The 12,248-nt window shown below is 53.1% G+C and overlaps 2 protein-coding genes across 2 annotated transcripts; one reads left to right on the top strand and one right to left on the bottom strand.

The window, feature by feature from the left end:
* Positions 1–345: 345 nt before the first annotated feature.
* NCLIV_041590 (conserved hypothetical protein) lies at positions 346–9,215 on the bottom strand (the record flags this gene model as incomplete). Its single annotated transcript, XM_003881067.1, has 11 exons — positions 346–840; positions 999–1,072; positions 1,364–1,523; positions 1,888–2,202; positions 2,666–2,858; positions 3,527–3,837; positions 4,523–4,678; positions 5,196–5,474; positions 5,890–5,998; positions 6,461–7,178; positions 9,080–9,215. The coding sequence occupies 11 exons, from the start codon at positions 9,213–9,215 to the stop codon at positions 346–348; spliced, it is 2,946 nt and encodes a 981-aa protein (XP_003881116.1).
* Positions 9,216–11,063: 1,848 nt separating this feature from the next.
* Positions 11,064–11,692, top strand: NCLIV_041580 (putative prefoldin subunit; the record flags this gene model as incomplete). Its single annotated transcript, XM_003881066.1, has 2 exons — positions 11,064–11,244; positions 11,529–11,692. The coding sequence occupies 2 exons, from the start codon at positions 11,064–11,066 to the stop codon at positions 11,690–11,692; spliced, it is 345 nt and encodes a 114-aa protein (XP_003881115.1).
* Positions 11,693–12,248: the final 556 nt, after the last annotated feature.

Raw genomic sequence — 12,248 nt, 5'->3', positions numbered from 1 at the left:
ACAGACAGAAAGGACCGGTGGATGCATCAGACCAGCGGACGCCAGGGAAGAGGAAACACTGCGTCCAACAGACGGCGCGAGAGATCAGCAGGAAAACAGGAACCCGACGCGGGTCGAACGCGCCTCTGACGCGGTTGACACGAGGACTATCAAATGAACGCTTTCTCGTTCGAAACTAAAACGCACCCGTCGATGAGAGAACACCAAACGCCCACAAACAGAAAACACATGAGGACTGTAAGCTGTGATTAGGGTCGGGGCCGCGAGTGTGTTTGGAAAAATCCAAATGCTGAGAGTCCGCCACACAGAGCCCTCTGTCTTGCTCTCTCTGCGCATCTGTGCACTTTACTTTTGAGGGACGGGAGCGTGTCCAGCCGCTGGATCGCCTCGACTTCTCATGTTTGTCTCTGGTCGGAAGCCGCCTCTGCCGCGGCCCCGGCTCTCGCCCTGTCTCCGTTTGTCCTCTTCTTTGCGCTCGGTCGTGGGCGTTCCGCCGAGACTGCGCGACGCCGCGAAGCTCGGTGCGTCCTTCGGAGGCGCTTGCGACCTCCCGGCGGCGGTCAAACGCTCAAAGACTTCGCCTGCAAGCACGCCAGCGACTTCCGGATGAGACTTGCAGAGGAGGAGTAGGAGCCTTCGAGCGCGCTCTGAGAAAACGCCGCCGACGCGGAGAAGAAGTTCCTGGCGCACGCCTCGGAAGGGTGGAGAAAGAAGCTGGCGAGACGCAAGGCTCGGGGACTCCAGGAACAGCGAGAGGAGGTGCGCACCGCCGAGGAAAATCTGGAGAGACAACAAAATCAGGTCGACGACAGGGACTGGGGTAGCGTAGAGACCACAGAGCTACCGGGGTTGGGCACCAGGGGCGCAAGCCGAATAAAGGCTGAGAAGGCTGGGGCGAGGGAGTGCATGTGAGGAACGGCTCTCGCAAAGGGGGGGAGCCTCGTTTGGAAAAGAAGGGGAAAAAACAGAGACGAAGCGACGGCGTGAGAGGAACGCACCTTGAGCGTCTTATCTGCAAACGCGCGTTGGAGGATCGGGCATAAAGCAACAAAGAGTTCTCCGGTGATCATCTCTGCAAAACGCACACACACACACACACACACACACGTGAGAAAGCAAGCATTCCCCCTCCTCGCCGTCCATTTCCTCGGTGTTTGTCTTCCTCTCTTGCGCTCATGCTTCTTCGTTTTTCTTCCCCTCTGGTGTTTCTGCTTCGTGCGGCAAATCGTGTTTTCGGCTGCGTCCCTGGTCTTACACCGTTCGACGCTGCTTCACCTGCGCGCCCCTGCGCTGCGCCGATGCTTGAGGGAGCAGCGTGTGGCTTTCTGTTCTCTCTTCCTTCGGGGTTCTCCCTCTGTCTCACCGGGGTGAGACTCCAACTCTCGAGCAACGGCCTCTTGCGCCGCGGAACGCGTTGGAGTGTCCGCGGCGAACAGCGCACACACGACATCTCGGGGGAAGAAGGGAGACAGCAGCGAGGCAGAGTCCACATCTTCCGACCTTATCTGCCCTACGAAGTTCACCTGCATCGCCCGCCACACCAACACACAAACGGCCAGCGGCTCAGTGCGCAACAGTCTGTTTCCTGGCCTTGGGGTGAGGTAAAGCGACACAGAAGACAGATCCAAGAGAGTCGCAGATGCCGCATCTCGGCTTCAGTCTCTCTCTGCTTTGCGGCGCAAAAGCTCCACCCTCACTTTTTGAACATCCCTGAGGGAGGCACATTTCCTCCCCTCGTGGAGCCGGCAGGCTTCCGTCTGAGGCGCCGAGGTTTTTCTGATGGGCGGTTCACGCTGCGCGACATTTACTGCGACGCTTATCGCGTACACCCCGTGGCACCGATGCACATGTTCTGGTACATGCGCGAGTGTTGAACAAACAGCCTACTGAGCTCGGCGTCTCGTGGGTTTGGGAGGCGTCGCGCTCTGGAGATTCCAGCAACAGGAGCTGTCTCTGTTGATCTGCGTGCATCGGGCGAATGGGCATGTCATCAGGAGAGAGAGTAGGGAAGCCGTTCGTGCGGCCTTCTCGTTCTGCTTCGCTTTCAGAAACTCCGGCGCTCGACACTTTGACGGGAACGGCGCGGTAAGATTTTTCTTCCTCACGAAGACGACGAGCGTCGCAGGGACAGAGGGGAGAAGCCTCGGAAGAGAGGGTTTCCGAGTCGGGACGGAAAAGTTGGGACGAGGAAGACGACGGAAGCTGAGACATGGCGAGAACAAAAAGAGACCGACGGGGCTTGGGAGACCGCAGGCGAGGCCAAGTTCAGGCACACGCAAGGGGAGTCAGCGGGGTCGGGGGAGTTTGAGAGAACAAGAAATCAAATCGCTCGAAAGCCCAGAAACCAGAGAGCGGCGAAGAACGAGTGCAACTACTCGTGCGGAGGCTCTCAAGGGTACGGCGCTTTTCTCGCCGCCGTCCGAGCGGTCGACTTGTCTCGATGCCGGAGAGGTGCGTTTCTTGAGACTCTTTCTTTCGACTTCCTCCAACTGTTTTTTCGTCATTTCTCGTTCGCATGCGATTCTCTCTGGCGTACACTCTCTAGGTTTTCTCTTTTTTTCTCTTGCTCTCTTTCTCACTGTTGGTGTCTCGTGGCCTTGGCCTGGACGGCATTCGAACTCGCCTGCGGCGTCTACGTGGTTTTTCTTCCCGGCACTCGACCTACCTTCTGTGCAAGATGCTCAATGAGGTGCTTGTCTTTTAGCGGCGTCTTCTCCTCTCGCTCTTCTGCCTGGGTGATCGGATCAGCTGGGCAACAAAGCGCAGCTGCGACGGTTTTCTTCACACAGAGTTGCCACGAAAGAAGTTCAGCCTTCGCCCGCCTGGCCTCCTCAAATGCTTCCCGGGCTGCCGCATCCCTGAGAGAAAATCACACGAAAAACAACGCTACAGATATATACTTACAGGCATATATTTATTCATGCATATATTTATACACACATGCATGTATATATTTTTTACACACATGTATACATACTTATACGCACATAGATTCATATTCATCTATATATATACATATATATATGAATATACATGCTTCTAGGTGTGTGGCGACGCAAGCGTAGATCCCTGCTCCTCTGAAGCAGCGACAGCAATATTCATAGAAATGAACACATGTTTACGTACATGTACACTCTACGACAAGCATACATCCGTGTAACTACCCATGCATATATATATATATATATGAAGCTACATGTACGCACCTGGTGTCTCACGAACCGTAGCGCTGTTCCAGTTCCCTCGTTTTAGCTTGAGTGTTCTCTTTCTTTACCGAAACAGAAGCTGCACGAATGCTCTCTTAATGGCCACGTACGAACACACCTGCCTCAGCATGACGAAACGAGCAATATATATATATATATATATATATATATATATCAACGCAGGTATATATATATATATATATATGTGGAAATGTATATCAATGAATGTAGTGGAGTGCGGACAGAGCAGATCGGCGGCGGCTTTCGCGCTTCGCTCGCCTGACGTCCTTGGAAACAAGAAATTGGAACTTGCCGCTTACTCTTCTGTTTTCTCCAACTCGACAATGTGGGGTTTCGCTTTTGCGAGTTTCTCGAGCGCCTGGCGAACGAGAACGGCAGCGGCAAAGTTTTCTTCCTCGACGAACTTCTTTTTCGCAGAGGAAAGGAGATTCTCTTTCTCCGCGAGATAGACACTCAGAGGCTGTTTCGGTCGGGACGAGCAAACCGCGACGCAAGTGGAAGGAGGACGACCGCCACGGGAGGCGTGTCCGAGAGGCGAGGCGCGAGGAGGCGGCGCAGAAAGAGAACAGGAAAGCAAAGAAGATGGCGATTTCTCGCGGCGTTGATCGCGCTGCGACCGCAGGAATCAGAATCAAAAAGAACAAAGGAGAGCAGGAGGCGAGACCACGCGTGCATGCCGCACATCGCTTCTCTCGATGTAGACGGGGCGGTTGGCGGCAGCCTTTTAAAACGAGGAGAGGAAGACGCCAAGGCGTCTACTGTTACGTGGGGAACATGCCGTTACATTGGACGCGGTTGTCTGCCCACAGGGGTCTAATTCAAATCGAATAAACAGGGACATTTGAGTATTTTGGATACTGAATATAGGAGCATGTGTATTTGGTGTTTGTGATGTACAGAGGAACACCACGACTTTCGCGAAAACCCAGGCAGCGGAACACTTGACTTCGAGGAGCGTTTGTCTCTCGTCTTTACGTTTTGCGATTCTAACTGCACTACTTTGCACCCGTTCTTCCTTGCTCTGTTCTTCTGGGGAACGCAGGCGCGGGACCGCATGTGCTCTTTTTCGCGACCTGTCCTCTCTCGTTCGTTTCTGTTTGTTTCCATTTCTCTCTTGTGTAAACGATCCTTTCCGTTCCGTTTTCCGCGCGTCGCATGCACCAGACAAGGCGAAGAACGCCGAGCCTTCTCCCCTCTTGCCGAGACCAGGCGAGTTTCTGCTGTGCGCGGGTCTCCTGCGTAGTTTTTCTTCTGGAGCGAATGCTCCTCGTGATGGCGTTTCTGGTTGCGCGTACGGAGGACAGAGACGAGACGGGGCGGCGAGGACCGAGGGGAGCTTTGAAGTCGTGCTCAATCGTCTTCGCTTCCTCGGGATTTACATGAGGCAAGTCCAGCAGCGAGGCAAGTGTTCCCGGCAATGGCCGACCTAGGCAGTTTACCGCGATTAAACTCTAGACAGAAAAAACAAGAGGGAAGTCAGAAAAGAAGGCAAAGAAGACGAAAGGTAGGAAGAGCGAGAGGAAGAAAAGGAAGAAGAAAGCTTCCACGAGCGATAAGCAGAAAAGGACTGGAAGCATGATATGAAGAAAGAACGATAGGAAGACAGGACATGTGCCGGTCACGTCGAGAAACTGAGAGAAAACTAAGGTGGGCAAAGGATTGAAAGGACAAGACTATCGATGTGGGAAGCAAAGAGAAACCGACAGCAGATAGAGCGACAAAGCGTTGATGTGGACGTAGCCTGAAGACACAGGAGAGAGACGAGACAAACTTTCCAATCAGATGCGCGCAGGTGAGAAAGCCGGAGAGAACCTCCGCCTTGTTCGCTGAAGCATCATGGCATAGCCACGACAGGACAAAGGCGAAAGAACGGACAACAGGGAGAGGTTAGGAGGAATGAAGACGCTGCTTCGATTCTTGGTGTGAGTTGCGCGAGAAGCGACACAGCATTTTAAGAGGTTTTCTCACCACTTGAAAGCTCGAGTTCACCTCCGGCAGGCAATGAGGACCGACAAATAGCAGTTTGATGAAGAGGCAATCTGTAAAGCGAGGCAAATTCACGCTCTTCAACTCTCGCGCACGGTGTCTAGACTCCGCATTTGCGCTGAAGCGCAGGTAGCCGAGTCGAGTAAAAGACGCTCGCCGATATGCCTCAGACAGAGAAGACGAGGAAACAGGGGAATAGGGAGCGGAAGGAGAGGAGGGAGAGGAAGAAGGACGAGGAACGTCTGTAGGCGAAGCAACCCACTGGAGAAAAAGAAGCACAGGGAGACACAGAGAGAGCGTCTCCTGCAGGTTTTGCTTTTTCTCGGTCTCCGGTTGTCTTGTGGTAAGGAGCACACGACAGATGAGAGAGCGCTGCGGTTGGGTTCCTCTCCGGTGCTAAAAACCTTTGTTTTGTTTCGCATTTGCTACGCACATGCAAACGATCATTCGTGACTGGTCTCCGTGTGTATATGCCCCTAGTTGAGAGGGTAGAGGGTTTAGGATTCCCCACAACAAAACGACGTTGAGAAGCACGAGTGCGGTATCTCCCTCCAGCACAATTTCCTGCCTAATTTTTTGTGTTCTCTCAAACGGTTGTTTCCGTCTTTTGTCGCTGTGAGACAGCCAGAAACCGCTTCGCAGTGCGGCACACTCCGCTGGAGCTGAGAGGTCTCACGAGCTCGATTTTCCTCGCAATCTTCGACTCGTGCGAGAGGAGCTGAAGGAACTTGATTTGCGCGGGCGATGCGAGAGCGAGACCGATTTCTTGAGGGTACGAGCAGTGCCTGCGAATGAAACCGGCAGAAAGAGCCGAATGCAGAGGCGAGGGAGCGGAGAACACGTGTCTCGGCGAAAAGAAACACAGAGAAAGAGAGAACCCGCGTCGCCTTCGGTCCAAAAGCCGTATAGTCAGAAACATAAGAATGCGCCTCGAGATGCATCCGGTTAGAAACACCGAGACGCACGCAAAGGGCGGCGCGGGATGCGCAGGTACTTCACTGAAGCACACAGATCACCTGTCTGGGTGAACGAGCATGCCGCGCAAATACAAACGTATTGACTTTCCTACAATTGTATAGACACACAGCTACGTCTAGAAATTCATATACCTACATATATATATATATATATAGACATATACATAAGCAAACATAAAAAAGCAAGTATATATATATATATATATAGGGATATACGACGATGGCCTCGGACACTGTGAAGGTTGATGGAGGTTTGCTGGCGAGACGTACGGCGCGGATCGCCATCCTTTTCCACCTGCTCGTGAGCCGTCGGGTGTGAGCATTTCGGGTGTATAGGGAGGTTCGAAAGAAGAACAGTAAGCAACTGAGAATTCAAGTCTCGACAAGATTTGTTCTTCGCGTTCGTGCTCCTGTTTTTCGTCTTCCTGATTCTCCCGCTCTTCCTGTTTCCGTTCTTCGTCTCTCCGCTCTTTCTCGTGTTTCGCCTGCATCGCCTCGAGCTGGGCCTCGAGCATTTTAATCTTCGCGACTAACGTTTCCTCTCTGTCGCTTCTTGCTTCTTGCCTGACTCTCTCGTCCTCGCCTCGGCCGTCGTCGGTGCTCCCTTCTGCCTTGGTTCGCGCGTCTTCCTCGCGAGCGTTATTCGTCTCTTCTTTCTCTCTCTGCCTTGCATCTTTCTCCACCTGCCTCTGTTCCTTCCTGCATTCTTCGGAAGCCCCGTCTCCGCCTTCACTCGCCATGCTTCTCCCTCTGGATGCCTGAGCTGTACATACACCGGCGAGCCTCTCCTCTTGCTCTCTCTCCCACTCGCGCTGATGCTCCCACTGTCTTTTCATTTCTTCTTGTTGAGTTAAAATTTGCTGGTGAAGCATGTTTTGCTGGAGGAACAATTGCTGCAACAGCCGGGACTGAAACTCGGCGGTTTGGTCGAGAGGCGACGACAGCGGCAGGCGAAGCGCCGGTGCCTCTTGAGGCTCGGGGGGATGCTCTACGAAAATGAAGAAGATACCGGACAAACAAGGCAACAAGTAAATCGAGAGGCGCCTGCGCGGGGCTGAAAAAAACCGAGGGAAATTCCGCGACTTTACAGCGAAAACGCGACGCAAAGGAAGCCCTCGAGAGTCGGAGGCACGACTGAGTCCCCCGGGGCGGTGGTTAACCACGTTGTTCGTTTCAATGCCTTCAGCGTCTTTCAAATCCTGTTCTGCTGTCTCGTCGAGGTAACACCTGTGGCCCAGTCTCATAGTCTCCTTCTTCGTATAAGAGTCTCAAAGTGTTTCTTCACCAATGACTGCCCCTCTCCTTCGCTCTCTGTGAGAAGGAGAACACAGCAGCAATCCGGGGGACGACGCATGTGTCCTCGATTGCGGCAACCTTGTTCCAATGCTCGTCAATTCCTCCACATTTGTGACAGCCTCTCTCCAGCTTCCTGGATCTCTCAAGTTTTCCAGTCTCTTTCCTGAGACAAAGCGTGACGCCTGCGACGCCTCTCAGCCAGAGAGCCTCCTCTCATGAGGCGCGCCTTCGCTTCTTCTCTTCCACTTCTTATGGAAGAGACGCCGCCGGAGAAGTACTCCCCGTGCGGGGCTTCTTACGCCCGTCGGCGTCTTGTGTTAGACTTTCTTCTGTTATACATGGACGTGGCAAGACAAACACTCCGTATTTTGTCTGGTCCCCAACACTGCTCTTGCTTCTCCACTTGTTTACGCCTTCGGAGCTGTGGAGACCTTCAGCCTCTTTCCAGCGACGACGGAGCGGCTATCTCTCTCTCTTGTTCGCTTTCCCTCTCTCTCGTTCCTTCTGTGTCTCTCGCGCTTGCACCGATTGGCGACAGGTACACGAAGAAGGGTGCGGCTATCGCCGGAATGTTCGCATTTCGCACGTCCACCTGAAACGCGTGAGTCCGTTCCTTCTTTCTCGCTCAAACATCAAAGCTGTTTGGGTTTGTTTACGGGGGTGAAGGTTTCGAGTTGCGCATCGCTCGGCGGCGACACGTGTTTGGGTTCGTCACAAGAAAGACATTCACCTCTCTCTAGAAACACCGGTGGTGGTGTGTTTGCACCTTTTTGTGCCTCGCTTGAACGCGGAGAGATTCTTCTTTTGTGTTTCTTCCACCGCCACATAAAAGAGCGCACTCAGTCTGTTTCTCCTCGGGATGCGACTGTAACGTTCCCTCGTACTCATGAACGGCGTGTTTCGCTCGACGCGCAGACTAAGGGAACCACCACGGAGGCCGGTGCTTCTCTTTTTCGTTTCGTCTTCGCTGGAACAACTAGAGAGAGCACTGTCTTCTCTTGTGCAGTGTACCGGACGCTACGACAGAAATGGCGTCTTGTTTTCGCCCTTTTTTGCGTCTTCTTCCTCGCTCCTCACGTTCCTGCCCTTTGTCGAAGACATGCTGTCGTCAGCAAACCGCCGAGGACTCTCCAGGGTCTGACTCCGCTCTCGGCGTGTCTGCTTTCCCTCTCTACATCTAACTATATATATATATATATACACATACATATGCATGTATCGTTTTCCAGTTCGCGTTTACGATCTTTGCTTTTCCGTTCACCTTGTCTCCAAGCGTTGCTTCCTTTCTCAGTTACTCTTTTTTCGCCGCTGCGGTTGGCTGTAAATCGACTCTACGCTCTCTGAAGCACGTGCATCTCTTGCGCGGGGCTATGTTGCTGCCGCGCCTCTGCTCGAAAGGAAGAGAGACCAGCGGTTTTGCATGGCGTTACTTTTAACACCGCATAATATGCTCGAACATGCCGTTCAGGTACGATATGATTAGATAGCTGTGATGTTAAGGAGCACAGGAAATGCTACAGACCTTAGACCAGCCTGTAATGCGGGTGTACTAAGTTCCGGTTTCGTTTAACAAGACTAGAGTCGCCCTCTCACCAGGTGCGTCGCCGTTTGCCTCAGGACCCGACTGGTTTTGCTCTCCGGCAGGATGCTCCGTGGGAGAAGGCGACGAGGAAGACGAACTGCTTCGCGTCTTTGCGCTCTTCTTCCGAGATTTCCTGCGGATCCCCATGGTGAATCGCGTCCTGCGAACAGAACTTCTCTCTGGTTTCTTCTCTTGCCTTTCCTCCGTCACACCGTTTTAGTTTTCTTGGTTGCCTGATAAGGCTGTCTCTTTCCTCGCTTTGTTCTCCCTTTGCGCTCCGCACAAAAGCGAAGGTGGATTTTGTCGGCTGTCAGAGAAAGGTCCAGCGAGGAGGTGTGAAACGGCTAATGCCCGTTGTCGGGTTCCCCGTCCTCACGCTTTCTTCCTCATCCAGAGCCGGCCTGGTGTCTGCCCCAAGAGGCGTTTGCTTTTTCTGCTCGTTCCTCAGGTTTCACGATTGAGAACGCGCACATTCGGAGAGCGCAAACAACCGATAGAAAGCAACGCAGAAAGAGAAAGACAGACAAACAGAGAGAGAGAAAGAGAGACAAACGGAGAGAGAGAAAGTAGGGAAAGAAAAGGAGGGGGGGGAGACAAACAGAGAGGGGAAAAGAGAGGCAAAAGGAGGGACGAAGAGCTGGAAAAGCCGTGAGGGTGGTATCTAGAGCGGCAGGAAACGAAGAAAACACAAGAAAACGCGCAAGTAATTGTAAGGAGCACGAGCTTTTGGGGGCGAGAGCAGTCGAACGCAGAGAGGAAGAGAGCAGAAGAGAAGCAATGACTAGAAGCACGGGAGGAGGCGAAGCATGCAGCGCTCGCCAGAGAGACAAGCAGGCAGACTGAATGGACGACAGCAGGAGCGAGAGTCGAAAAACGAAGGAAAGAGTGGAATGAACAGACGCAGGTTAGAGAACGGACAGAGGAGAAGGAACACACAGAAGAACGAGGTCAAAAGCCGAAGAGAAGGGACACTGAGGTGTTCTTCCCTCCGTTGATTCCTGAGCGCCTGTCTAGCTGCAACATCATGTGTCGTCTCGACTTTCGTGCTGAGGCGATGCTGAAGTTACCGAAACAACGGTCTCGATCATTGACGGTTGCTGGAGACAGGAGCGAAGGAAAAGGAAAGGTTTCCCCGTTCTCAGGTGTCTATACAGAAACCGGAACAGTGTGAGTTTGTCGGCTTGGCGTGGAGGCTGTCTCTTGATTTTGTTTCTCCAAAAGGAAAGAGCAGATCTCTACTCGGCTATCTTCCTTGCCTTTCTCTCGTCATCATTCACTTCACCTTTTGTCGGCGATTTCGCCAGAAAACGAACACATGGCGAGGAAGCGTTTCACGACTTTGCACACGTCCGACCTCGCGTGTGCATCGCTTGCATGCACGGCTCGCACCGCGAAGAAAACGCGAAGGGAGAGAAGGACGGTGTATTTCCTGCACACCAAAGAAACATGAAAAGGAGAGAACGAGAAGGGCCGGAAGCGAGTCTTGTTCTTGTCCGATTTTTGCGTGTCTTAAGTCCGTGTGAAACGAGGACGGACGCACTGGACGAAGTCGACTCGTGCTTTCCAGTGTCTCTGCATTTGTAATCCCTGGCTTTGCTGTCTTTTCTCCCTCGGGTTTGTCTCTCCCTTTGTGTCGGTGCCTCTATGCAGTTTTGTTCCCGTCTGTCCCTGTGAAGTGCTGTTCCTCATCGCAATTCCCGGCTTCGACCGTCCTTCTCCGCCCTCTCGTATTGTGTCTCTTGTCTTCCTCTCTCGTCTCTTGGCTTCCGCTCGCCTTCTTGGCGCTGCGAGACACTTGTTCCTCTGCCCCGTCCTCAGCCCCTCTATCGTTTTCTTCTCCTTTTCTTCTTTCCTCGCGTTTCTTCTCCCCCGTTCTTCTGCCTCTCCTTTCTGTTCTCCTGCCTCTCCTTTCTGTTCTCCTGCCTCTCCTTTCTGTTCTCCTGCCTCTCCTTTCCGTTCTCCTGCCTCTCCTTTCCTTCGCTGTGTTTTCCCAGGATGGACGTCGAAGTGACGGAAGAGGCTCAGGCGCGGATTTGCCGCTTCAGCAGCCTCAACCACAAATACGTCGATTTGGAATCTCGAATCGAGAAGCTTACGGACGCGCTGCGCACGCTCCGAGACGCTCAAGAAGAGGCCATGATCGTTGTCGATCCCAACGACATCATGCTGAAGATAGGTGAGTTTCCGCCTCCTGGCGTTTTTTAAACTTGGCGAAGATCAGCCCCCGCGAGAGACGCCGTCCCCGACGCGCCTGAGTACGTACAGCGGCGAGTGCCCCGCAGGCGCCTGTTGGGCTTTTTTTGTGAGAGGGTGCAAACCGTAAACCGTCAGTGGAAGGGATGAAGGGCGAAAAGCAGAGAAGAATGAAGTGTTGCCTCCTGTAAACAGCCAGTGCCGACAATGCTTGTTTCTGTCATCTTTTGTTTTCCTTTTTCTTGAAAGGCGAGTGTTTCGCGTCAGTCGACACGGACACGATTGAGGAGGAGATTGAGAACCAAATCACGGAGAAGCAAAAGATCCTGGACGAGTGCAAAGAGGAGCTGGAGGCGACGAAGAAAGAAATGACCGAGTTGAAGACGAAACTCTACGGCGAGTTCGGAGACAGAATCAACCTGGACAAATGAGGCCAAGAACGCACAGATCGACCAGGCGGAGACAAAACCTTCCTGGCATTTTTGTCGAATCGAAGTTGATTGGTAAAACGCAGTCGGCGAGTCAGGAGAGAGCGCTGACCGGCTGTCGATCTCCCGTGTACGCCGGCGGGCACAGAGACAGGAGGAGGAGTTGAGGGAGAGAGAGACGACGAGATCGGACAGAGTGGAGAGAAGATCCGAGAGAAGAGCGAAGGCGTAACCGCAAAGCAGAGAAACACTCGTTACGGCACAGGAGGTCAGCGAGATAACGGCCTCAGAGGGAGAAGTCAGCGAGAGAGAGCGAGAGAAGGGACACTCCCGCATCTTAGACATGCAGCCCACGACGGTTTTTTCCGGACCGGGGTTAGGTTCAAGAAGAGAGGCGGGGATCGCAGAGACGACGTCTGAGCGTGGTCGCCAAGGGAGAAAATTCCAATGTGAAAAAGGCCAAGTCAAGATGGCGAGAACGGGGCTTCTTGTCTTCAAACACACCAAAAGGGAGAGAGAGAAAACGAGCCTTCCACGAGATGAGTCACTGCACCGACGC

This window comes from Neospora caninum, chromosome IX, assembly GCF_000208865.1.
Source record: "Neospora caninum Liverpool complete genome, chromosome IX".
NCBI classification, from domain to species: Eukaryota; Apicomplexa; class Conoidasida; order Eucoccidiorida; family Sarcocystidae; genus Neospora; species Neospora caninum.
Note: the sequence above shows the minus strand (reverse complement) of the source record. Positions and strands in the feature narration are given on the sequence as shown.